Source organism: Typopeltis vanoorti, chromosome 11 (assembly GCF_054136105.1).
Source record: "Typopeltis vanoorti isolate ZY-2024b chromosome 11, IOZ_Tvanoo_1.0, whole genome shotgun sequence".
Classification (NCBI taxonomy): Eukaryota; Metazoa; Arthropoda; class Arachnida; order Uropygi; family Thelyphonidae; genus Typopeltis; species Typopeltis vanoorti.
The window spans coordinates 26618452-26645208 of NC_143559.1; the positions used below are offsets into that span (position 1 = coordinate 26618452).

General features: G+C 34.7%; 1 protein-coding gene across 4 annotated transcripts in view; it reads right to left on the bottom strand.

Moving 5' to 3' along the window:
* Positions 1-6630: 6630 nt before the first annotated feature.
* The window catches only part of LOC150101395 (uncharacterized), a 334623-nt gene continuing 314496 nt past the window's right edge, over positions 6631-26757 (bottom strand). For 3 of the 4 annotated variants that reach the window (XM_090400549.1, XM_090400550.1, XM_090400548.1), the window contains exons 3-12: positions 20291-20476; positions 19732-20031; positions 18666-18726; positions 16428-16679; positions 15439-15499; positions 14084-14214; positions 12818-12987; positions 11064-11277; positions 8583-9639; positions 6631-7305 (exon numbers count right to left, since the gene is read on the bottom strand). In XM_090400549.1, the coding sequence (XP_090256675.1) occupies positions 7188-7305; positions 8583-9639; positions 11064-11277; positions 12818-12987; positions 14084-14214; positions 15439-15499; positions 16428-16679; positions 18666-18726; positions 19732-20031; positions 20291-20359 (2433 nt within the window). In that variant the 5' untranslated portion in view covers positions 20360-20476 and the 3' untranslated portion in view covers positions 6631-7187. Of the gene's footprint in view, positions 7306-8582; positions 9640-11063; positions 11278-12817; positions 12988-14083; positions 14215-15438; positions 15500-16427; positions 16680-18665; positions 18727-19731; positions 20032-20290; positions 20543-26757 lie in introns of all 4 variants that reach the window. The other variant, XM_090400552.1, reaches the window with a different exon arrangement.

The window sequence follows — 26757 nt, forward strand, 5'->3', positions numbered from 1 at the left end:
TCTTTCTATCCTCCCAAATTATTCTTTCATTAAAATTGTGCCACTTCAGGTTTTTCTTTTCTAGATCCTTTCTGATCTGGTTTCTCCAACTTTTCTGTGGTCTTCCTCTTGGTATTTTTTTCGATGTTCATTCTCATTAGGTGTCCAGATCATTTCAAGAGAGAGTTCATAAGCATTTCTTCAACACTTTTAGCCCTAAAATATTCCTAATGCCCACATTTCTTACTCTGACTTTCTTTGTTTTTGCCAACATTGTCCTTAAAACTTTCATTTCCACTGCTTTTATTCTATTCATGTCTCTTTTTATTAGTCTCCATGTCTTTTCTGCATAAATCAAAATGGGTCAATAAGTAACTTTTGTGAATCAAAAACTTGCACATCACTCTCCTAAAGTAGACACTGTTAAAGAAAGTTTGAAGTAGTGAAATATTCTTCATTATTTCGTGGTGTCAACTTCCATCACTAGTCAGCATCCTGACTGTAATCTGTGCCTGTTTTTGGGGACGAAAAACCCGAGTTTCCGAGTGAAAAACCTCCTTACCACCGTATGAGACCGGCTAACTCACCTTTCTACTATTAATATGTAATCCACAGTTCTGTGTCGCACTAATGAAATTTGGTGTGTAGGATCTCTGTTACAAATTGTCGTTTCTTTCGATAAAAGAAAAAAAAAATTGTCTCATAGAGCAACCCTCCCATCAGCCCACATATGATTGTACTGTACGATAAGATTACATTTCATGGGTAGAATTATAATTTTTTTTTTCAATCGGACCCTTTATTGACAAAATTCCACATAATAAAATGTTACAGTCCATAATATCAAAAACGCTATTGGTTTAATTTTATGTATCAGCATATAGAAATGTTACTATGAAATCCGCGTTTTATTTTTATTGCACCTTCCATTGAGTTGGCAGACTCATCGCGGGATGTTCATTCAACTGACAACATATTCTTCGTACCGAATCTTAAAATCCTTAACACTCCCTGCATTAACAAAACATTCTGGTAATGTGTTCCATTCAGACACTTCTCGATGTTAAAAATCTACTCCTCACACCTTACTTGCAAGGATATTTTTAGTTTTCAAAAGCATTAAAAATGTTTGATTAAGAACGCTTCACTTTATTAATTTCTTCATGACAATGAAAGAGTTAAATTGAGAACTGGGAATCAGACAAATGACCCCTAAACACAGGCTCGCAAATATTGCGGAATAATAAACTTAAATATTCATAGGCTGATTCATCACAAGCAATGAGCAAATACTTTATATTATATTACAAATGATAATTTTAGAAGAATACTCCGTTTAGTTTAATTAACTAAACGGAGTATTATAAAGTTTCATAGACATTGTTCGCTACTCGTTTCAGATTTTAATTCCAAGGTTAAAACATATTGACGAAAATGTTATGTCATTTATTAAAAGTCTACTACTGTGAATAAAGTAACGTGGCTTGATTTGGTTTCTACAGTATCGTTTTCCGATTATCTAAGAAAACATATACAAATATATATATTAAAAAAAATGCTTAGCATATCTACGATACAACCATGGGGGCCACATGCTGTTCACAATGTTAAGCACTAGTTTCAGTTAATAATGTAGGGATATTCACTCGCATAAGAATTGTAACTATATATATATATATATAATACAATGCACAAAATATTGAACTATAGTTACTTTAAAACATTTAGCGCGTATGCTTTCTAATCGTGTCTACCATTTGCTTCGTTGTTCTGCCGTTGTTAATACGGTTTTACGATAGAATTTTTAATATACCATTTGCTTCGTTGTTAATACGGTTTTACGATAGAATTTTTAATATATAATATAATGATTTAATGCTCTAATTGGATTATGTACAGCTTCATATAATGTAAAAGGATAATATGATCATGTATGGGCCTAAATTTTGTTAATATAATATAATAAGCAGTCACTATGCCATTATTAAAGTAGATGATATTTTGGCTCTATACATTAGTAATCACTATGCTATATTTCTTAAAAATCCATGAAGTGGTTTCACAAGATAAATAGATAACACGACGTTATTTCCATGTGGCTTTCTGCATTCAAAGACGACCTAAATATTTTAGTACAGATTTATGGAGATAAAATTAGTAATAAATTCAAATTATTTTAAAATGCTCACTTTAGATTAACAATTTAAGAGTCTCCATCAGTTCGCGACTTGTGTGAAAGTTGGTAAGCTGTATCTAATGATCAATATATATAGGGGTGCCCTTCTAAAGTGTGGGCCCTTAGGAAAATTTATTTTTTATGAGTTATACAGGATCGAAGAATTGATTTCTAATTTTTAACAACTTAAAACCCTATTCTCTTCACATACTGTGAAGATACAGTAATAATGTTACGCAATCTTGCAAAATTACTTTCTTTTTTACTTATCTTTTTTTTTTTTTGTTGTTTGGCTACTCAAGATTCTCTTCGGCGTTTACTTATAAATGAACATTACTTTTTTTTTTTTTATGTAATCCTTCACGAAAGGTTAATGAACTTAAACTACTCTTGATACTCTGAATGGGAAACGAGATAGCAGGAACTTATAATATTGGACTTCAATTGGACTTGAATAGGTCGTAATTTCCTGTGAAGACACGAGAGAAGACTGCCTCAGAGAAAAGAAGTTACAGGAGATGAATAACGAGGAAGCAAAGTTACTTCGGTGAGTGTAACTTTTTTTTTGAAGCGGCGGCTGATTGCCGCACGTGTTCTAATGGGTTTGGAGAAGAAAGGGGGATGGAAGGTATATGTGTACTACAAAACAAAACTTCTATGGGATAAAAAGTGCAGTACGTGAGTTTTACGAGAAGAATCGTTTCTGTAACTGGTGTCCGCCAAAGGAAGAGTTTTAGGGAGTTATGGACATTATTTCAAGATAGGATGCATTTGTTCAAGGATAAGTCTTTTAGGAAAAAAGTGACCATGAGAGTAAAAATAAATTTCTTGTTTTTGATTAGAGGAATTGAAATATACTTAAAAAAATCGCTTTACAAATTTACTGATATACCGTGTTCAAAACTGAACTTGTTCTAATGTCCGTGGATATCGAGTTTTTTTTTTTTCCGCATTGAAAGCAATACAAAGATTAAATACAGAAGAATCGACGTTATGTTTATAAAGACTCTCTACTTATGGTATGATTATCATGTATATATATATATATATATAAAATCATGTATATATATATATATATATATATATATATATATATAAAATCATAGGATATCAGTGGAAGTTTATATATATAGCTAAGAAATAAGATGATCGCAATGTGTCGAAAGGTATAACACTTCATCTTAATTTAAAAACCAGATGCGTCAACACGGACACACCGTAAACGTAAGTGAGAGTAATCATCGTCGTTGCCTGCGAAAAGAAGACAATTACTTGAAACCTTACTAAGTCCTTGTACCATAGTCAATTACGCTCCTTTGAAATTACAAGAGCAACTACTGAGTTTCACTACTGCATCATTCTAAAAATAGGGGAACTAAGCAAGAGTATTTTAAATGCACTAATACATGGAAAGAAATGTAATTCCATACTTGCGATCATTGTTCAAGTGTTAAATTTCGTGGTAGTTGCAGGACATTTGCGCACACAAAGATATAACTGCATAGTATTGTTTCTCCCTTTCTCCGTCTCACTGGATAGGCGCACGGTTTTTAACTTCAAACAGAAGGCTAGCACAAAGACTATTTTGTTAACTATTTAAGCTTTAAGACAGTTTTTATTAGATTAGGTTGCTTTAAATCTATGCAGTGGCAACTACGATCGTGATATTACCTAATATAAATAAAGATTGTGTTTACGGTATTTAAGAAAAAAAAAACGTTCGCCCATAAAAAGATGGAGAAAGAAAGGGGGTGGAATGTATATGTGTACTACAAAACAAAACTTGTATGGGATAAAAGGTGCAGTACGTGAGTTTTACGAGAAGAATCGTTTCTGTAACTGCTGTCCGCGAACAGAAGCGTTCACACGCAGATCAACACCATTATTAACTGGAGAAGCACGATAACAATTGCGTAATGCCATCCTCCAGCAGACTGCTTAGCTTACGATTTTTTTTTTTAATTCCATAAATTTTGTTTTATATACGCATTCTAACAAATTCATCGTCAGCAGTCATTAACCATAGTTAAAATCGGTTATGCATAAACTTTGCATTTCAAAGACTTAATTTGCGCTTTCGGCCGTGTACATGTTTCAAAAATTATTAGTCGATTTGCTATTCACTCAGCAAGTAGTAACCTATTTGATAGGCTACTCAAGAGGTAATCACTCTGTTTAATGGTCCTAAAATCAAGGAGAGAAAAACTTGTACTTTGCAGCATATAACTTGTTTTGTGACGGAGGCGATGAAATCTTGGTACAAGTTTTCCTGATATGCGACAGCCATACAAAAGGGCGTTCAAGCAGGGAGGGGAAAAAAAAAAAAATCAGTCAAATGACCATTTTTCGGGGAGATATGATTATGAATTATCCAAATTAAGTAAATTTGTATATCAAATACAAACTGTTATAGATTTTCTATGCGTTCTTCCTAAGACTTGGAATTGTCATATTACAGACATTTGTACGATTAGAGATTAAATTCAAATTCAAATGTTATGCATTTTAGATTAAACGGATAGGTAAAAAAAAAAGTACTGGACAGATTATTAGAAAACTAAAAAACTCATTCAACTGAAATGAGTGGCACGTGGAACACTAATTATACGAAAAATAAAATTTAAATATTATTCGAATCTTTGAATTTAAATATTTGAGTTTCGACGTGCAAAATAAATCTTAAATATTTTTCAAGGCATGGCAACTGGGGTACATGGCCTGAGCCAGCTGATTTTATCATGGGATTAAGCAAAGAATATCGCGTACTAACGAAAAATAGTAAATGAGAGATTTCCACAATTAAAGGGTCAAGTATTATGATATTATTATTAAACAGAAATTCCTTGGTTGCATATCAAACTTATCACCATGTTATTTTACTGTGTATTATAGTAACACCTGCATAACGTTAAATTCATATTAAGAGTGCAATTTGAGATATCATTTAAATGACTGACCAATAACTCGTAGGTGGATCTGTCCTGCTATACACTGGTTTTACAGAAACGTTACGGATAAAATTAAGAATATATTTTTACTTAAATTAATATACGTTTTTTAAATATATATACAATTATGGACAAGAAATGAGGATTTTTACTTAATGGCTAAAATATAAATTTCCAGGAGAGCTTGGCCACTGACAGTCAGTAGCTCACTTGAAACTGCAAGTTTCCTAATCTTAAACAATTTAAATAGTATTCTCTTAATTATCCAGTGTTATTGGGGAAAAAATTGTTTGGGAACTGATTGCGGTTAACGTCATTTGCAAGATGGACAAGTTTCTTTGATCAGTAGTTAACATTTTTTTGCAAGTTACCTATAGTGATTTACGAGAGAATACAAGCCAGTAAATAAAGATGTGCCATATTGTAACTAAAAATGACATTACTGTATTTTCAAAAGATCATGATGCCATTGCATACTGTAGATAAATACAATTCCGGACAATATTCTTGGACTAAAATTTGATGCTATGACAAGATGTATAAATAAAATCATATTGAGAAGTACGTTGCACTGGGATTAAAACTCTTAGAAATTCATTGTTCAGGCTGTTATCAAATCAATTATTTGAAGATTGATGCACTGGGAAAGAATTTGCCTAAAGTAAACAGCTCAAGACTATTTTTTGCTAATTCAGATAAGTAAAATACAAAAGTCCCATTCTGGAGTAAATATTGTTTTTAGCATTTTAAGATTGGGTGAGTGGGGAGTATTACAGATCATACCCTAGAATTTATCTCTAGTCATGTGAGGTAACAGAACAAGAAACTTTTAGGAAAATTTACTGTAATAGGGGGTTAGGGTTCATAAGGAATAATAGTTTAATGCACTTATTTAAAATTAAACTTAAAACTATACTCATACTTCGAAGAATAGTTTACACTTAAATTTAAACCATTAGATTTTGCAAGTAGGTAGCTTGGCATGTTATGTTACTTTACTCTTCGGAGGTAAGTGAAATTGCAGATGATTAGAAAAATGTTAGAAAGTTATTAACATACCTTTGTAATATTTTATTCAAAATTTTTCACACGCACAATAGTTTATTGATTGTATTTAGTTACATTTAATGCAAATAAAATAATGTTTCCTCCTATCTGTTAAAGTATTCCATCAACAACTATGCGACAAAAAGAAAGAGGCAAATATTTCTTTTAAAAAGAAACGATTGTCATTAAAGAAACCTATATTCTTAATTACAAAGCTGACAGTGATTCAATTTTTGTAGAGTGCTTTCGAAAATCATCTCGTATGATAAGAACATTAAAATTTAATTAGTTACCGACAACATGGTACAAATAATTTTACTGGGTCCTGTTGTGTATACCAGTAAAATATAGTGTTAGTAGATTATGGTGTATTAAATATTACTAGCTCAGAAAACATTTAAGCTGGCAGTTAGTAATATAAATCCAAATCCAAATGATTTCACAAGAACACCAGTTGTGAACAAAAACAATACACAGACATCGAGGGGCTCATATGACATTTATTGACAATGGCGACGTAGCAACAGATCAATGACAAAGTGATGGGAAGCTTATATACAACGAGAACTGTGGACTATTATAAATATACATTAACTATTTACAAGATGCACAGCAGTAGTTTAATTTATTGTTGCTGCTGTGACAAACCTGGTAGTCTTTATCTGTGCAGGTCACAAAAATATTAAGTACTTCATTGACTTGTACTTGGAAATACCATCACATCAGTCAGGAGGTGGGTAGGCATCACAGTTCTGACCCAAGTCCAAAAAAAAAAAGCACAAGGCTCCAAAACCATGAGCCTCAAAGTAAGCAATATAAATAGACATGACGGACAAATAAAGACGTACAACTTGGACTGTCTTAGCTCAATAAAAAAAAGTCCTCTGTTTCTATACACAGTAGAAAATATTTTACAGGAAACAGGCAAGGCACTTGCAACCAGATGGTGCTATATACAGCAACAGGTGGATCAGTCATTTCACTAGACTGAGTAAATAAATAGGACTTAGGGTTAAAATATAGTCTTTTGCTGGCACTCACACTTCTGTGGCTAGCATGTCCTCTGAACAGGACTGTGGATAATGGTCCTCTATCACATATATACTGCTTCGACTGCACACATCCCTCTCCAGCGGTGTAGAGAGTGAGGACTCACTGCAAGAAAAACAGATATTAAGTCTTTGTTTACTTTTATACACTTCAATATATTTATTATGACAATTCATATAGAACTTTCTTTTAAAATATATATATAAGCAAGAGAGGAGAATAAAATTCTGCGGTTAATTAAATTGTTTTTATTATAAAAATGTATTATTAGAAAATAAAACTTAAAGTAAAGTCCAAGAATGCTAAAATTTAATTGTGGTTGAACTTCACTAATTAGTTTACTTTCAAAAAAAACTTTTTTTTTGCGTGTGCGTTACTACTTAATAACATTCATGAATTTGAAAATGTAAGTTCATAAATTGATTTGCATTTCACTGTTCAAGGTTTGATATAATTAAACGCATGCAGGCAAAATCAACTGAACCCCTGAATGTTCCTACGATATTACTAAACCATTTATAAAGCTTATTGTAATAAATATTTGAACTTGTTTAAAAAATGAGAAAGGTTATTCTGCCGAAAAATTAACTTGTACAAACTTTGAAACTATGTTTTGGAAGGGGAAGGCTTGCAAATCTCTCATTCAATACCAGGATGTTAAAATAGTTAAATAAAATATTATCAATTTGGCTAAACCCCATATTTTAGTAAATAAATCGAGGGGCAAAAAAAGTTATAATTTGATTAAAGTACTCTTTGGATGATCTCCATGAACTTAAATTTTGAAGGTTTATATATGCATATTGCTTGTCAACATCGAAATGCCTATTTAATGTGAATTATTATATCACTTAAAATAGGCACATAGAGAATTGCTATTTTATCATGAAATCATATTAGGATTTTATTTAGTGGACTAAGACCTATAGATATATTTGGAGTAATGCTGTTTATAAAATTCTATACACGATAATATATGGGCTTTCGGTCACAGATGTATTCATTTACGTACGTTTTACAGATCTGCTCAGCTAAATTGAAACTTATTTCTTTGAAGAAGAAAAAAAAATTAAGACTACAATTACTGAAGTTCTATAGCTTTAATGTCAAGTTGAAGTGAGCGTTTTTAAGAACACATACTTCGTATTAAGTGCAAGCAGTACTGAAAAAAAAAAGTATGCTATTTCATATAACTACTTTAAATATTCTTATATATAAGAATTTCTTTAGTTTTGTCAAATCATAATTCAGCATTCATATACCATATTATTAACCTCTTCTATTCTAGTCTTAAGCGTAAGAAATATATCAGAAAGGACTTAACTCAGTTGCCATCTACTACATTTAAGTTGAATAATGCAAAAAGTAAAAACGGCATTTACCTTTTGCTATTTTGCAGTGATGCAGAGGGACAATCCCTCCTGTCTAGTGTCCTCTGTGCACAATTATGTTCAGAGTCTGTTTCCAGCAGTTTGCTGGTACGGCTGCATGTGCAGTCTGTATTTAATAATTTCACTGATTTGGTCCTTTGCAATGTTGATGGATCCCTTGAAAACTGCAAGGAATCCTGGTCCTCATTTATCACTTTCAAGTTTTTCTGATTTGGCCTGTCAAGTGTATTAATAATTTGATTGTCCAAACACTTGTTGTTCATACAGTTGACAGTGTTCTGCTCATTTTGTTTGCGCACTTCTTCATCTTGTCGTTCTTGCTTTTGCCGCTTCCTATGGCGAAGAAACAGTATCACCACCACAGCAATAAGTGCTAGCAAGGGTACTGCAGCTGACAATGTTGCTATTAATGCCACTTGTTGTGGAGACATTTGCGATTTTTCTTCAGTTGATATCTGATGTGACATTTCCAATACAGCAGTTGGAGTTCCATGAGAAGAATGCTGGGTATCCGAAGTAACAGGCACAGAATCACTAATAACTGTATGGTTTTGTTGTACATCTTTACTATTCTTCAGTCCACTTTGCACACTAAACACAACACTTGCTTCTGACTTTCCCAATGCTAATTCACATTGAGATCCACTAAATCCCTCAGGGCAGTGGCACACGAACTCCATAATCAGATCTTCACAAGTTCCACCATTTTGACACGGATTCGAGTTGCATTCGTCGACATTCACAGAACAGTCTTTGCCAGTAAAGCCAGGATGACAGTTACAACGATAGTCATTGACTAGGTAATGACATGTGCCACCATTGGCACATGGTTTGGTGAGGCAGTAGTCCACATTTGTTTGACAGAGAGATCCTACAAATCCAGGAATACATAAGCAACGAAACGTGTTGATATCGTCTACACATGTTCCACCATTTAGACAAGGATTTTCAGCGCAGTCATCAATGTCAAGTTCACAGTTATCACCAGTAAATCCAGTTGGGCATATACATTTGTAGCCATCATATTTATTATTGACACAACTACCCCCTGTAAAGAGAGAAAGAAAAAACACTTCAGAATTTGGCAGTATAGAATGAATATCAAAAATCACTAATTTTTTTTCAATTAGATGAAAAAATTAATTTACTATTAAGTTAAAAATATAAGCATAAGTTATGTTCACATAAATTAAAGAAGATTAGATGCCTAATAAATTCTCAGATTTATCCCACAATATTCAGAACTAAAAGCATAACTGTTAGTTTTTTGATGAAGAATTTTGCTTTGCCAAAAACTTACAGTATTAAAATTAAAACATCCTTTAAGATTTGAATTTTAAATGAAGATGTGAAAAAAAATGTTATTAAGTTATATTAATTAAGATTACCTTTGTGAATACATGTGCGTACATAAAAAAGGTTATATAATTGTTCATAATTATTGATTCCAGTATTACCATGAGACATGATAATTCTAACCTCAGAAAAGCTGAGTTTTACAAAGCCACTCAGTAGCATGGAGCAGATCATACTATTTCTTATTTTCAAGAGTCAAAAGAAAAATGCCGAAGTTATGTAGTTTGTGCATATTTTCAGCTGTTTCAGTTTATCAGCCATTTAGCTAACGATACAAATACTGCACTACTAGAAAATGAGTGCACAACTTTTATGGCTTGCAGAGAAACTACTTGAATAACTGAAATGTTTCTTGTAAGAACAGTTAACCAACTTCTGTGTATGTAAGTGCCAGAACTTTTCTTCTTAAATGTCTTACTTGAAGTCGGTGAAAAGGGAGACAGAACTAAATGCAGAAAAACAGGTATACATCTTTACAAGAGGAAGGAAAATTTGCTATATGCTTGTCAAAACGTCGCGTTATATACGTAGGCATGAAAAGTGTTAAGTAATGGTCATTTAACTTGCCTGCTTTTCATAGAAGGAAGGTGGAGAGAGTAGTGATGAAACATTGCTTAGCCAGTTTGAGTTAAATTATTCAAAATAAATAATCATCTCATCTAATACACAAAGAAATGTTAATCGACATTTATTGGTTTTTCACAGCCTTGCACCGTCAATCTATAAGCATAAGTTAAGTGAAATTGTGGACTTACAAATTAAATACCGAAATTTTGATATAATCATTTCCGTAAAAATGTTAAGCTGTGTAAGGGGAAATTTTTTTTCTCTAGATAGTGGAAATAGGCATTTTAAATGAATATGTTCAGACAAGACACTTTTCTGCCAAAAAAAAAAATCTCCAGAAGAGATTAACAAAACAGTACTGTAATATTCACGTGTATAGTCTGTTTCTTTTACTTGTTGGAAGAAATGTTTGCCTAACTGTTTTGTTTATCACTCACTTTAAAAACCATTTATTATTATTCATATGGTTCAAAAGCAATTTAAAAAAAAGTTAAAAATTGAGTCCGCTCTCCCTCTTTTCAAAATATTTAGAGTCAAACTAATACATACCATTAAGACATGGGCTAGATTCACATTCATCTTTTTGTCGTTCACAACTGGTGCCGTCGAAACCATTTCTACATATACACAGATAACCACTAGGCCCATCCACGCAGGTACCACCATTCTTGCATGGATTTTCTGTACACGTACTAGCCAGTGTTTCACAGTGTCGACCAAAATATCCTAAGGGACACTCACATGTGTAATTTCTTCCATTAGTCTGCAAGAAAAATTTAGAAAAGATTATTATAAAAAGCAATTTATATAATATAAAATCATAAAATTGATTTCATTGAAAAATGCTATACACCTAATATCCGTATAACAAGATAGCTCTGTTTGCAGGAGTCACATTTAGGAAAGTGCAAATAAGGCTGGGGAAAAAGAAGTATGTCAAGATCCTCAAGCTTCAACAAATCCCGTTTTTTTTTTTTCCACCCCTAGAGACTATTTATGCATCAAAAGGACCCTTTGCTCCTGCGAACAGCTAGATCAAGCAAGTTTCATTGCTTTGGAAGTAATGGCATTTTTTTTCTAGTTTCTTTGAATCAATATTTGTTATTATAATGTTATATCGAGCTAAAAACATTTGCTTAACTCTTTCAGCGTTTTTGAAAATTTTCAATATTTTCAAAATCAAAAAGGATCTTTATGCATATAAACTATTTCCCGTTTCAGTATAACGATTCTTTTTGTGGATAATGTATATACATTGTCCACATCAAAATCTCAAAACGTATATGCCCCTCCCCCGCGCTCCAAAGAGTAACATCAACCATAAAAATAAAACTGTCATTTAGAGTTGAAGTAACATTCAACTATTTTCCCCCGGTGCTACAGCGGTTTATGAACGCCGTGACAAAGCAGTAAACAATTTGAATGCTTATCGCAGGCATTTTATGTTTCACACGGAAATGGCTCCGAGTGGAGGATGCAGGTGTTCAGCGCTTGACTGATAATTAAGGTATTAGGGTGGCAGCGTCAGATCGCGGAATGGACAGGAAACTATAACGTTAGCGTCATTAGTCTTGTTCAGCTTCTTCAGTAGCATTTATTATATCAGAGCTAGTCTGTGAACCAAGTCGGCATACAAAGTAGGTCTCTTTAAAATAACCTCAAAAATTGATGTCAGGACGAATTTCGATCATCAGCAGTAACTTCGTCACCAGTGCAATTCGAACATGGATAAGTTGTATTTATCCACTGTGGTTGATTCGAAGATAACGAAACGATGTAGTTTCGTTTTTGAAATGTACTATTTTAACTAAACTATATTCAGATTTCATTTTAAATACACACAATAAGCAGCTGTTAAGTCCATTATACAGATGGATAGCTTTGCAAATACCAAGTACACTTACAAAAAAGGTTTTTTTATAAAAATTTCCAGAGAACATATTAAAGGTTCAAGTAGGCGAAAAAACGCCGGGTTAATATAGATTTTGCGCGCATCGTATTATATCTAAATAATATATTCTACTATGCAAATTAGTATTGCGAGATTTGTATTATTACTGGTCATTTGGAAAACCGCAGCATTTAATATGCTTAGAATTTCTCTAAGTACTAAACTTTACTTGATTACACGGGTAGACCATTCTTATTAAAAGTAATAATAAATTGTTTTTGTAACGAAAGCTATTTTATTCTTTTTTTTATGGTAATCGACACGATTTATTTGCATTTATCCCTATTATAGAACGCATTTACAAACTTTCGAACAATAAAACCTTAAATTTCTTAAAAATGGGTTAACTTACCCTGCACGTTCCGCCATTCATGCAAGGCTTATGAACACAATCGTCAATCTCGGTTTCACAGTTGGTTCCAGTATATCCTTCGGCACAGGTGCAAGTGTAAGATCCCTGACCAGTGTTTGTACAGGTACCGCCATTCTTGCAAGGCTTGTGATTTGTACAGTAGTTCAAATCTGGAATGAAAAAAAATTCATATTTTTGGTAAAGCTAAAATTTAGATGCAAGCTCGATATTAATTAATATGTTAAAATGACACAAAAATCGCATTCTAGGAAATGTAATAAGAAAAAGCATTAGCTTAAAAAGCGAATTTGCTGAATTTCGTGCTGTCAAGTAATTAATACATGGCTCACGCTCTTGACTCTAGCAAGCATAGCTTTCAACAGGAAGTGGTGTCGAAGCGTCACAAGGGAGGTGTGCACAGCAATGTTGTCAGGAGGACAGGCTTTAATTGATCTACGACACATCCACAAACAATGGGTGTGTATATATATTTAGTCGCACAACACTGGCGGGCAGGTCACCAAGCGCCAGCACAGCTATTAAAGTATATCCCATTTAGACGTCTAGCATTGTTTTTATTAAAACGTAAATCTCTCATTATCGGACGGTGGCTTGTACTTCAAGGTTGTATAAATGTGAATAACTGAATTTCATGTATTGTTGGCACTAATTTTATAGTTATTTTCATCCACGAAAGATAGTATCTATGATATTTTAGCACACAGTACCACGAATAGGCTAAGGGTTAGATAAATCAGTAACCCTCTCATTTGGTGACAAAAATAAACCATTTTTTAAGCTACTTCAACGCTTCTACTAAATTGGGTTATCGCACACCAAAGTCCATGCCACAATGGGATTCAAATTCATAGTTATTCGATTTGAGTGGATAGCATCCGCACTCCGTCAGACTGACAAAGTGTTATAATAAAATAACGAAGTCGGTTACCAGAGGCAAACTTCCATATTATATATATTAAATGGTCAAGTTACTAAAGCAATTTGGAACAAATGGATAAACAAAACACGCAATTCATTATAACGAAATGGAATTATAAAGGATTGCAATTCTGTTCGTTTGCAAAATGTTTTTAAAACAAAACAAAATGGATGGTATAAAACGAAAACATCTGAACTTTAAGCTTTTAAATTGCTAAGGTTATAGTATGTTTTGGTAGAAGCAAGTCTTAAGCCATGCACAGTGCTGCTTTTCTAGAACTCGCTTTTGTTAAAAATACGTCATTGAAATATTTCAAGTGTGCATACCTTGATTGCAGAAAAGTCCGCCCCAACCTTCATCGCAATTGCACTGCCACGGCTGGCTACAACTCCCATGGTGGCAGCCAGGATATGGGATGCACTGGTCACACAGTCGTCCTTGCCAACCCATACGACATCTGGAAAGGAAAGAAACATGGTTACAATATAAAACTAAGAACACACAAAAATATGCCGCAACATGTTTGCATAGAAAAAAGGTTTCTGGAAGTAATGACATTCAGACGATATATCTTCAGCATGTTGGTTTCACAGTATTGTAATAGACTGATAATTATTTGTATTGTGTATTAGCGATCAATTTAAAGATAAGCAAGTAAGAAAACATGAAAAAAAAAAAAAGGTAAACTAGCAACCATTTATTTCCTGCTAAAAAAAAAAAAAAAAAACTTATTTCTGCCTCACCAGTACATTTTTCTTCATTCTCTCCCCAAAACAGTTGATTTACTGGATATCGCACATGCTTAAGTGTTCAGCCTATATGCTCTTTAATAGTATTTTTTTTTTTTTTAGTTATGATTAAGAAAAGTCACGAAATGAATTTGGAGGCATGATAAATAATCGACTGTTGCAATGGTTCATGAACGGCGGAGGCTTTGTCATGCAAATATGTTATCACATAACTCCCCTCTCCCATACTAACAAAATCTATCCGTCGTAGTGAATTTGTTTAAGGTTCAGTTGAATTTAGTTCGGTACTGACCCTCTTATATGCGTCATTACACTTGTTAACAATAAATGCAATATGAGTGGATTGGCTGTTCATTTTGTAGGATGTCTTGGAATTTAATCGTCACACCTTGCATGTTAAATATAAAATAGTTATACTTATGTAATGAAATAAGTATTTTACGCACAACACATGCGTATAAAACTTGACTTTCTCACTAAGAGGCAACTATTTAGCTATGCTCCACCTCTAATGTTAGTATGTGTATTATACTTCCCCTCCATGAAAATTGGTCATGGTCGAGGCCAACAATGAACCATACTGTAACACCTGGCTGACAGCGCCAATGTTACTCAACCAAACGTTGTCCCACAACAGCGAGTCAAATTTTGGCAAAAAAAAAAAAAAAAAAAAGAAAAGAAAAAACTTTTTTATATTTAAAAGAAGATCGTTACTAACAAAACACACTGAAGACTATTAATCTGCCAGTATATAAGTAAATAATTAACATAATACTATTGGGAGAAATTAACTTATCGTTAATTGGCTTAAATAAAAATTAACACTGAAAATAAAATGCATTGTCTTTAGAAATAGTCTATTAGCACCATTTTTGCAGTCCACTCTCAACACTCTTCCAGAAACTAAAAATGGTAAATGAACTAATACTTACTTGCATTCATTTGGTTGGTCACAGAAACCATGCTGCTCATGACATCCAGGAAGGCACACAGCTGTAAAGAGACAATAATCATTAGATAAAACGCCACTACTGCAACTAACTATAATCTTTATGAAGCAAGGGGATGTAATATACCGCCATCAGTGTTGTCCTTTTGTTTCCCGCAGTCTTCGGCTTAAGCATTGCTTTAATGGTTTTATGGCCTTTCACTTTTATAGCCATTATGGTCACCCTATTTGACTGACCTGGCTTTTCCCTTAATATTGTCTCAGTGCGTTCCCACGGAGACACTGTTTGACTACTGTCTTCTTTGTCATAGCGTCTGTAAACAGTATGTTTGTTTGTCTCTCCGTCACCAAGTGCTAGTTGCCCTTCACCCAGCCAGTGGCAAACAGGCTATTTCGTATGGACAAAAAAGAACAGAAAATTGTATCCACTCGTTTCCTTTAACTTCTCGTTTCTCTCGCTTACCCCCCCCCCCATCCTTTCTCAAAGTTTCTTTCAAGTAGAACAAGATAAAGAGACGACGGCAGGAAAGCATCCATTATATTACGAATCATACTGGGCAAGGTAACGGGATAGGACGTGACGCCATAGCCAGATGTGCTACGAAGACTGCATGTCCCCTTAACTTCCCATAGGTCTCTTCCACTTCCCTCATCTAAAAGGGAAGGCCTCCCTTATATTCCCTCACCTTCGTTCCCACCCTATTGCTCTATGCTATCGACAGCTGGAGGACCATTGTTCAGAATTTGCCAGCTGCCACTAGATCCCCAAGACTGCGGAATAATCACTCATGGCGACTACGACGTCCCCTTGAAAATCAAAGTTATATTAATTAAGCAACTGTTAAATAATTAAAGCAAAATATTAAAAAAATTGATTTCTATATAAAACGTGCATATATCAGTTCTGGAGAAACAAAATTAAGGAAACAAGTTTTTGAAATAACAAATGGTGGTTGACTATTTCATACTGACCTTTCACGCAATATTCGCCGCTCCATCCTGCCTGGCAGACTTTATCGCCAGTTGGACTACAGGTGTAGTGACCAAACTTGTCGTTTCGAGGACGGCAAAGTTTAGCGCATCCTTCTCCATAATAATTGTCTTCGCAAAGCACTCGAAAGGAGTAAGTCATAGTGGTATGATTAGTTCGGTGGGTGTCCTGAGTCCAGTCAGGACTCACATCTAACCATCTTTGGATTGCCAAGCGAGTAATAAGTCTTCTCCCTAAACGTATCAAAGAATACAGTATACATTAAAAAAAAAAATCACTGAAATTGTGCGATGATTAATACAAAAAGTAAATATCTATTTTTTAATGTTCTTAGCGTACGAAAATACGAAGGGAAAAAAATTAATACCTATGCACGTTAGGTTTAACTTCTTGTTTCTTCTCCCCCCCTCCTTTCTCAAAGTTTACTTACTAGATCCCCCCCCCCCTTTTTTTTATAATAATCCGGCAAGGTGGCAGAATGAACTGACAAAATTTGCCTTGATTTTAGTCCTTTGAACTTTAGACTACACTCCGTAGTCCAGATGGATTTTAGAAAAGGAAAAAAGTCAATTTTTTTTATAATAAAAGAAGTCATTGAATAAAAACTTGTAGATAAGGAAAATTTGGCAATTTCCGGTAAACATGCAAGAAAGTGTTTCATTGTCGCAAAAGCATCTAGAATTCGTTAATTAAGCTTTCTTACCTGTATGCGTAAGAAAGTTTAATATGAAAAAAAAATGTATCATACAGATCGATAATACTAAACATTTCTGATAAGAGATTCGTATGAGAAACTGATATTTCAATTATTTCATCTAACTGTTAAGCAGATGGTTTTCATTATTAAAACAAATACACTAATAAAACTTTATTAAATCGATTTCATGTGCGGAATATTTATTTACATTTTATCAATGAAGTCAACGTTAACATGGGAGGTTTCTCTGGAGCATCTTTTTTGATATGAAATAAGGTCGGGAGACACCGGTTTCCCCAAACGATTTTTTTCTCTTCTAGAGACCGCTGTCAGCCATATTGCCTAACCTGACTAGAATGCTACCAAGACGCGATGTCACACCAACACAAGACGAACGACTGCTCTTTCAAGACAACTTTCTCACGCTCCCCTTTCCGTAGCTTGAGGATTAGGAGCGACCTTTGTTGAGGCCTCGGCCTTGGGGAGGGAGAGCTCGAAGAGGGACTGATAGGCTAGCTGCACGAGACGTGGGTAGCAGCGCGAGACAGAGCGCCATATGGCCAGCTGACCATCTCCGTCCTTAGTGGACAGGTTACCAGGGTTCCCACGGTCATGATGCGGTCATAAGGGGCTACCGTTAACGTTTAGCCTGGAGTCGAATACTTCTGGAGAAGGCTTTAAGTCCACCCAAAAGAGAGGGAAAAAAAAAAAAAAGGATTTGAGTTAAACGCTTAAGGGGATAATTAACGTTCCATTACTGAACGTGTAGGATTACTCTTAGGATAGTTAAATTCAGTTAATTATATGAATCTCAAGTTAACTAAATAACTGCTTTGGCAATCAAGCTGCATTGATAAGGCAAGTGATTAATGATGACCACAGCCAAAATTTGATATCATAATTCAAAAAGAATTGAAATTAATACGTGAATCATGAGCAAAAATATTGATTTGACTAGCATTTTTTAAAACATGCTCATTATTATTTTACAAGTTACTAGTATTCATAGCGAGATGCGTTCAGCAAACTAGTAAAACTACTGACACTTAACTTCCCACCCGTGAGGGTGAGAACGGCAGGGTTACTACTAAAGTAGACGGACTGGTCCACGAGGGGCGCCCTTGCTGAGCCTGTAGTCTTTATCGTTCTTTATTATCTAACAGCGCGTGCCCGCCGGCCATTTTCCCACAGTCGGCGAACCCAGCCTGTTGGCCAGTCTCCACGGCAGGTCGCTACCGTACGGCCCTACCTCTAGTGTCTTAGTTACTCAGCAGTCGTCGCACCTCACCACGATTTCGACCTTCGTCAGCAGAACAGGGACTTGTTTGCCACCGCTTATTCGACCCCCCCCCATGTCACGTTCTCACGGATAGCCGTGTCTTTCATCTAAATATACTGTCTTCCTACTCCAGGCAGACAAATCTAGGTCGACACTAGTAGCGTGATTGATATCGGTACTGTACGTTATAAGCTACGGCAACGAACTACTTTCTACAATACTAAATAAATGGCGTAGTCTTACCTGATGCGATGGGAGTTGATCCACTTTCGTGCCATGCCTCTATTATGAGTGAGAATGTTCCCTATAATAAAAACATAGTACTTAGTCCCACTCATTCTTCGATTAAAAAAAAAATAACTACATTACCTAAAAACAACACTTATTCCCCCTTTCACATTTTTTTTATTTTATGTGTAATACTGTACTCTTTGTATATACACAAATCACACAATGTACAGTATGTATTATGTTTATACAAAGCCAGGCATTGGGAATACGTTAAATTTACTGCTAATAATTTGGCGAGAGTTCCTATTCTCACGGTAGTAAGTAACTTTGGCAAGATGCCAAATATCTGTCCATCAGGACAGACAACAGTGGTGTGTGCAATGCATTTTTATCTTACTACCTGCTACGGCAAAAGAATCACTACTCGTGCAGTTTTAACAACTTAGAAAACTAAATATCATATATATATATATACACACACACACACACCGGTTTAATTGCATTACTACTTTATCAATCAACAGTTTAACGTGCTATTGCCATTCAGGCTAACTTATTAATTAGGCATGAATAATTATTCCATTCACAGCTTCGAAAATTCCAAATGAGCTGACAGAAAAATGATGGCTGCTTATTTTATGCATGAAAAAATATTGCTATTCAGTTTAAATGACATAATTTCAACTATCCCAACAAATATAGGCTTATTTCAACTAGATAGTGCATTTTCATCGAATCTCAATTATATAAAATTGATTTTCAACTAAGGAGGAGTGAATTTGTTAAACACTAATGATTTTAGAATCTTTCCGTATTTCTGTGCTTATTCGGTATCAGTAAAAGCATAAATTAGCATAAAATGGGTCCATATTTGCGGAAAGAATTGCGAGAGCGAACTTAAACATTTTCAAACTACTTATTTCGTAATCGTAAAAATTTTTTTAGCGAACTCGCGCATTTATATTACGGAGCAAAATAAGTGCTTTCTTTCAACGTTATTTCTGTACAATATCCCCAGTAAAATATATAAAAATTTCTTATATTAAACTTAAAAATATAACATCTACAGAATACTTACAGGCCACGAAAAGTCGAATGAAAATCGTATGGGATTATTAAATCCAGGACCGGCCACATCTGTCATTTGCACAGAATTGTTGCCTAACACTGGTGTCAATACTTCTCCGAAAGTGCATGGCGGGTTAGGATCGATGGTTGTCTGATAATGTTTCAGACATACTCGAAATTTCGTGCTACACACACCAGAACATATTCCATGAGAAGTCCTAAGGCCGTTGCAACAACCACCTTCAGCATCCCTGCCGTAGTCATTAGAGAAAGACAACAAGCGAAGTTCGAACACACCTGTTCCGTAGACCTGCAACAGAAGAGGGAGGATACTATAAGAGACCGTCTGCCTTGGGCCTGTATTGGACGGGATGGCACTTTGCGGCCGCTCCCGAACCACTACGGCCGAGAAAGGTGACTAAGCCTGACGCGAACCTTTAAATGTAGTTTACAACGTTAATTATAGCTAAGCCTAAGCGACAGCATTTCTACGCAAGTGATACATAATATCATACTGAAGCGCAAAAGAATTTTGTAAAAGTTAGGACAGAATATCAAGTAGTAGTTACCTTTTCGACTACAAGAGCCAGGAATAGCACGGTAAACGTAACCAGAGGCACTGTTCTTCGCCTCCCCATTGCGTTGCCGTCTGCACTCTCCTGCTTTCCCGAAGTTCTGGTCGCGTCGATGGACGAACACGCAGCCCCGCTGTAGGTCAACTTAGACTCCGCCCTCACTTCTTGATTGACAGCCGGCTGTAACGACACCCAGAGTAAAGTTGAGTTCGCGCGTCCGTAGTAACTTCGCTGCGTGCGTCGTTTCTAGTTTGAAACACACGTAATGTTAAAAATATCCAAAATGGTAAACGAAAATTTGCACAACATCCCACAAGTAGAGAATCACAGAGGTAGAGCAAGATCACGTGACATTCTGTATAAGGCACATCCAGCGGTAAGCTCCGGGCGACTAGGGTATGTATCCACAGTACACGGGCATCCTACGAACACACAGCACACTGACTAGTATCCAACAAGCGACTGGTTCCGAATGCTGCTGTCGCGCGCCCCTACTGACGCTTATATACTCCGGTTCCCCGCATACATTAGAGGGGGGGGGTGCATAATGAGCTCTATTGACAGCAGCACAACTACGGCTGACGGCGGTACGCTTCAGTGGATGCTACGGGCTTTAAGAAAAGTGTTTTACCCTACCTTTGAGGTGTGTGTGTGTTTCCGAACAGGAAATCTTGGCGGACAAAGCATGAGAATAGACAATTTCCTTCTCTCCTGTTCCTCCAAATAGGGAGATAAAACTTCTCTCGTATTTCTATACAGTCTGGATGTTCGCATTAAGATTCAAATTGATAGCAGAAAACAATGAATATTTTTCATTCTTATAAACAGTTCGTATTTTTTGAATCTTTTGTAAGGACAAAATATTTATTTTATTAAAATTTGTATTTTGTTCATATTTGGTATGATCTGCTCAGACCTCACGATTTCTACCTCAGCCAGTTTCATTTGCTTGAAAAAGTAATTTATTTTAAATAAAATATGCAAGTAAATTAAAATCAACACCTGAAAAATAATTACTGAAATCTCATATTATCATAACAGCCATTTAGTAAAATAGAGAATATTTATTTTATGCTTATAAAATAATCTCTCTCTCTCTCTCTCTCTTTCACATTTGAAAGGATTAATTAAACATCTTAGAATTATTTTTATATCTTCCAGTTTTTTTCTCAGACAGGCTTTGTACAGTTATGGAAATATATATATATACAAACATAATGGAAGTATCCAAGAATTAAATATTTTCCGATTATTACACTATTAGGGATAGGGGGGAAAAATAATAACAGTGGCATCATATTCCTACATGTGATTCATTCATATTGAAGATATTTTCAAAGAGTGTATTCTTCATCTATACCTTCACGTGATTAAATGTCTAGATGGAGAATCTAGACATTTCTAGATCGACCTTCAGAAACTTGAATATTTGTATTTTTCTGTAGTATTTCTTGACGCATTTCAAGTGTCAGATATGTGTTGCAAAGAGAAACATCTCACCACCTCTGTGTGAAACTGATTGACTTAGCTACAGTAGAAGGGCTGTAGAATACGAGATTTGAACCTAGTTTTTATTTATTTATTTTAAATACCCCAACTAAGAAAGAGAGCGATGTCGTTTATTCTAATGTAAAAGGCATCTTTCTTCCACATGCGGAAGAACAATCAAGTAGGTCGAACGAAGTTCCTTCTGTATTCTCATATTACCTCATTTCTTCATATAGTTACGAGTCAAACATTAATTAAATACTAGTTTCATTCATGCTCTACATTTTGACTATAGTAACATTTATAAACACGTCATATACCTCACTGAGATTAACAATAATAGATTTCGTAAATTATCATATATAAAAAGAGACATAATAAATTATAGAAAATCTAGTCGTTAATAAATCTGGAACGAAAGAAAATCGAACTGTTGCTAGATTTAAATAAATAAAAAAAGGCGAGTATTTTTGCCTATCAGATATGTTTATGTTCCCTTACACAGTCTTGTGGCAAGGAGAATGAAAGAAAGACTAAAGGTTCCTTTGCTCCAAGACAGGATTCGAACCAGAATGGTGGTGGGGGGTGGGGATACTTAGCTAACTTGGAAGAATATGCGTATTTCTGACTTCGCTATGTAGGCTCATTGATGGGGTTTAACCAAGCTGCTTTTTTTCAACTGATTATGTTTCGTTATATATGTACGGACTGCGAAATCGAAACCCTCTTCTTGTTGTTTGTTAATTGTATAATTTATTTATTTTTTAACTCATTGCAAAGCAGTGTCATAGATCATTAATTAGATCATAGTTCATAGATGATTTATGATAACATGAATTTATTTTTTTAAAGCTAAAAAATGTTATTTTTCATATCGCGAAATCTAATCTAGAGACCAAATATGGTATTTTTTATGCTAGTTCTGGCTTCTTGGGTTAATTGTGATTTCACAAGGGACAGTTCAAATCATGTACCACGTTCTGATATTCAGAAACATTAGTGCCTTAGTGGGATTTGAATCTACAGCCTGCAGGTTGGTGATGCTATTACACTTGATCAACCTGTCAAATAAGTAAACAAATAAATATTACATGTGCTCTTCGTCCACACACACATAGATCAGCGTACAGCTTGCTATAAAAAGGATATGAGTAAATGAATTCAAAGGAAGGAATGATAGCTGGGTTGGGTAATTTATAGTCTCCCTTGATGAGTCCTTGACTCCTTGGAGGTCTCAGATAATAATAATAATAATAATAATAATAATAATAATAATAATAATATTCTCCCTCATCCTTATAATTCTGTAAAAGACACCAAAATGACGGAAGGTGCATTGGCTTATTATTGTCATTGTGGTTGACGTGCATCGAATTTTTGCAACCAGTTGATTGTATATCGACAGATAATAGCACAAAAAGAAGTTAATTTAAAGAAAACATAATCTGCATTTTCTTGGAAGATGAAACTCTTACGAAAGATCAAACCTCAGAAACCTTCCGATTAAGAAAGTCCTGCCTATATCACTGATATACGGAGAGGCAAAAGCCAAATGACGCAGAAAGGAACAATAGAATGTATGAACATGATCAAATATATATCGGTATTATGGTTTTCAGGAACAGGTTCGATGCATAGGTTAGGATGTTAAAGATTTATGCGCTTCGCTTTCTGTTCGTATCAAACAACACAGATACTGCAGGAACGTTGAAGGCCTCGTTATGCGTTTCATTTATTTATTTAAGCGGCAGTGGTGGAAATGATTCGAAACTTCTGGCAATCACCATCCCGGAAATGAGAATTTCCTCGTTCCAGCTTCTGTGCGGACATTGTGCGATGGGAGGCTCATGAAGCAGATGCCAGAAGCGCTTGTTAGAAAGTAAGTGCAAAAATGGGCACGTTGACGAAAACTTTGCCATATTTTTTCCTCCTTCTATTTTTTTTCCCCTTACACACCTTCCACCCTAGCTTTGTTTTAGATTGTGTGGTGGAATGTTCAGCAGATGACGGCACATTGGCCAACACACGTGCGTATACAGGTTTTCTGCAGCTGTCACAAGCACGTGCCCAACGTCACACAATGAAAGACGACGGCTGCAACGCCAAATGTTGTCTAAAGTGTCTATAAGGAGAAGAAAGCTCGGAGCTCAGCGAAGGACAGAAACACGTCGCGTGCCTGGTCGCGTGCAGCAGGTCTTCTCAGCCAATCAGAATTCTCCCTGTAACAAGTGGCGCGTGGCTGCGACCTGACAACAAAGAAGCTAGAAGGAAAAGGGGATACTGGCTGCTGGAGCTCTTCGTATGAAAGAACGTCTTCGTCAAAAGCATATGGCGGCTGCACACCTTGCCAGGCGTGTGCGAACATCTGTGCGATAGTGGTTGTATAGGCCGGCTGCGGCACCTCGCCCTGCCTAAGGGACGGGCTCCTTAGCACAAGGAGTTCCGGTGGCGGAATCGTCAGGTCTCGCATGAGGGATACGCACATCTGCCAGATACAACTCCCTGGTGGCGCGTGCATCACATGGCTCTTCTTTGTATCGCAGTGCTATCCCCCACCTTAGAAACTATCGATTATCGTATTTACTTTAGGATTCTAGACGAAAGTCTTATGTGCTTTTGCGTGTGCCTCTCACGTAATTCCAGTAAAAAAAAAAAAAAAAAAAAAAAAATCCGTAAACATAGCCTTGTTAGAGCTCAATGATAACCAACATTGTCAGCTAAAGGAATAAAAAAAATAAATAACATTTTTTTTTTCTATATGATTACTTACGTAGAAAAAAAATGTTAGTTATCTTTCGTCTTTGTTCATGAAATTCTATATATAGATATATAGGCTTTCATTAACAAGATACATAGTCTTGTCGTCAACAGAAATCGTTAACTCTCGGCGGTTTTGGAACAACCGACTTCTCATAATTTAAGTTTTATATTTTCAAATTGCAAAATATGGGAGTGAGTTGTTGATTCTGATTTTAAAGATATGACGATAAATTGCTTTCTTTTCATATATTTTTCCTTTCTTTCTTTCATTAGTTTCGCTTGTTCCGCGTTCAGGTTCACTTTATTAATCCCTTATTTTTAATTAATTTTATAATAAATAAAATACATATCACTGATATCACTTTTCTTATTTATTGTTTAAATATAATTTCTGAATTGGTTTAACTCTTCTTAATATATTCAGAATTCTGCACTTTTCTTTCATTTCTTCTTTCTTTCATTTTTACTCCTTCATGCTTATAGTGCTTTTTTCCCCCTTCTTTCTTTCTTTCTTGTATTTCCTGCTATGGATTTTCTAGCTTCTCTACTTTTTTTCATACCTCAACCCCTTATTCATATGAATACATTTTAGATTGTTATCCCTGCTAGTTTCCTGAAATTCTCTCTCTCTCTCTCTCTATATATATATATATATATATATTCCTATATACAGTATATATATATATATATATATATATATATATATATATATATATATATATATATATATATATATATATATATATATATATATATATATATATATATATATATAGGAAGTTTTTTACCTTGGGAATAATATATGTTAAAAATACCAAGCTATTTTAAACCTGGTTTAGTTGTCTCTTTGCTTACTTGGGAAATGGAGTAAAAACCAGGTTTAAAATAGCTTGGTATCTTTAACATATATATATATATATATATATATATATATATATATATATATATATATATATATATATATATATGTATATATATATATTTTTTCTTCTAATTTCAGTTATTTTTAATTGCTTCCCTTGCTTTCTTAGAGGACATTTCTTCTTACTTTGATTGTTGCTTAGTTATCATCATCTCTCGTTAGATTTCCAAAATTTCATTGCTATTATTATTTAAAGAATTTTTTTTGTCAGACTTTAAACTTTTATTCACTCTAACTATCCTTTTGTATTCAGACTTTTCATGAACTATTATATGTTATCTTAATTTCTATATGCACGCTATAGTTTCCGTTGCATACATGCATGTATTTAAGATGCATACGAAATATAGTTTAATGTTTATATTGAGAATGATTAAAAAAAAAAAGATCGTCATACGGCATTTATGGATATGGAAAAGAATGCGACTAAAGTGGATGAGAAATAGCATGGCAAATGTTCTCTCCAGAATGAATATGCAAGGCGAAATATGTGAAGTCAACCGTTACATACAACATTGAAGTTTATTCTGCTTATTTGTCGTATAATAATGTTTCAGAAGATATTTATCATCAGACAGAAAAATGACTAGTTTTCAGAATAATATGGATCTACCTATCCATTCAGAAAAAATTATTTTATTATATTTTCTAAATAAAATCTAATATCAATTCCACGCACGAGAGTTTGCAGAATCCTTTGTATTAATACAGTGCGTCATTAAGTGTGAAAAAACATAGAAGGAACATTAGGTCAGAAGGCCTGGTCAGATTTCTGCATTTCTTAAAAGTGACTTTTTTTTAATTAGTAATAATATTACATGACACATCCAAGGACTCATCGCAGGAGCGCTCTCCACTCCACTCCGCCACACATATCCAATCGTTCCTCCTACTACTCAACTCTTCCCACCATCACCAACAATAATATTTTTTTTTTGTCTGTAACAGAAAACTACAGGAGCAAATCCGTTCCAGAAAATGAAGATTGGAGATGAAAGAAGATATGGTAAAGCTAGCTTGGTACTTTTGTGGTTTCTATAGATCTGAACTAAGATCATAACATCTGCAGGAGGAAGATTGCCTGCAAAAGAAGAGATAAATTCGCTCATTATTTTCAGTGTATATGTTTGTAAATGAGTAACGCTGAGTAGATCTCTTGTAGATCGTGAGTAGTGTGAATTCGTATCAGTCGTTGTTGATTAACTGGTGAGTTTTAAGCAGTGAAGAAGTGGTTGTTGATCCTTTCTTCGTTGTTTTTTGAAAGGTCAGAGTGAGCGTCGTAGATCGAGAG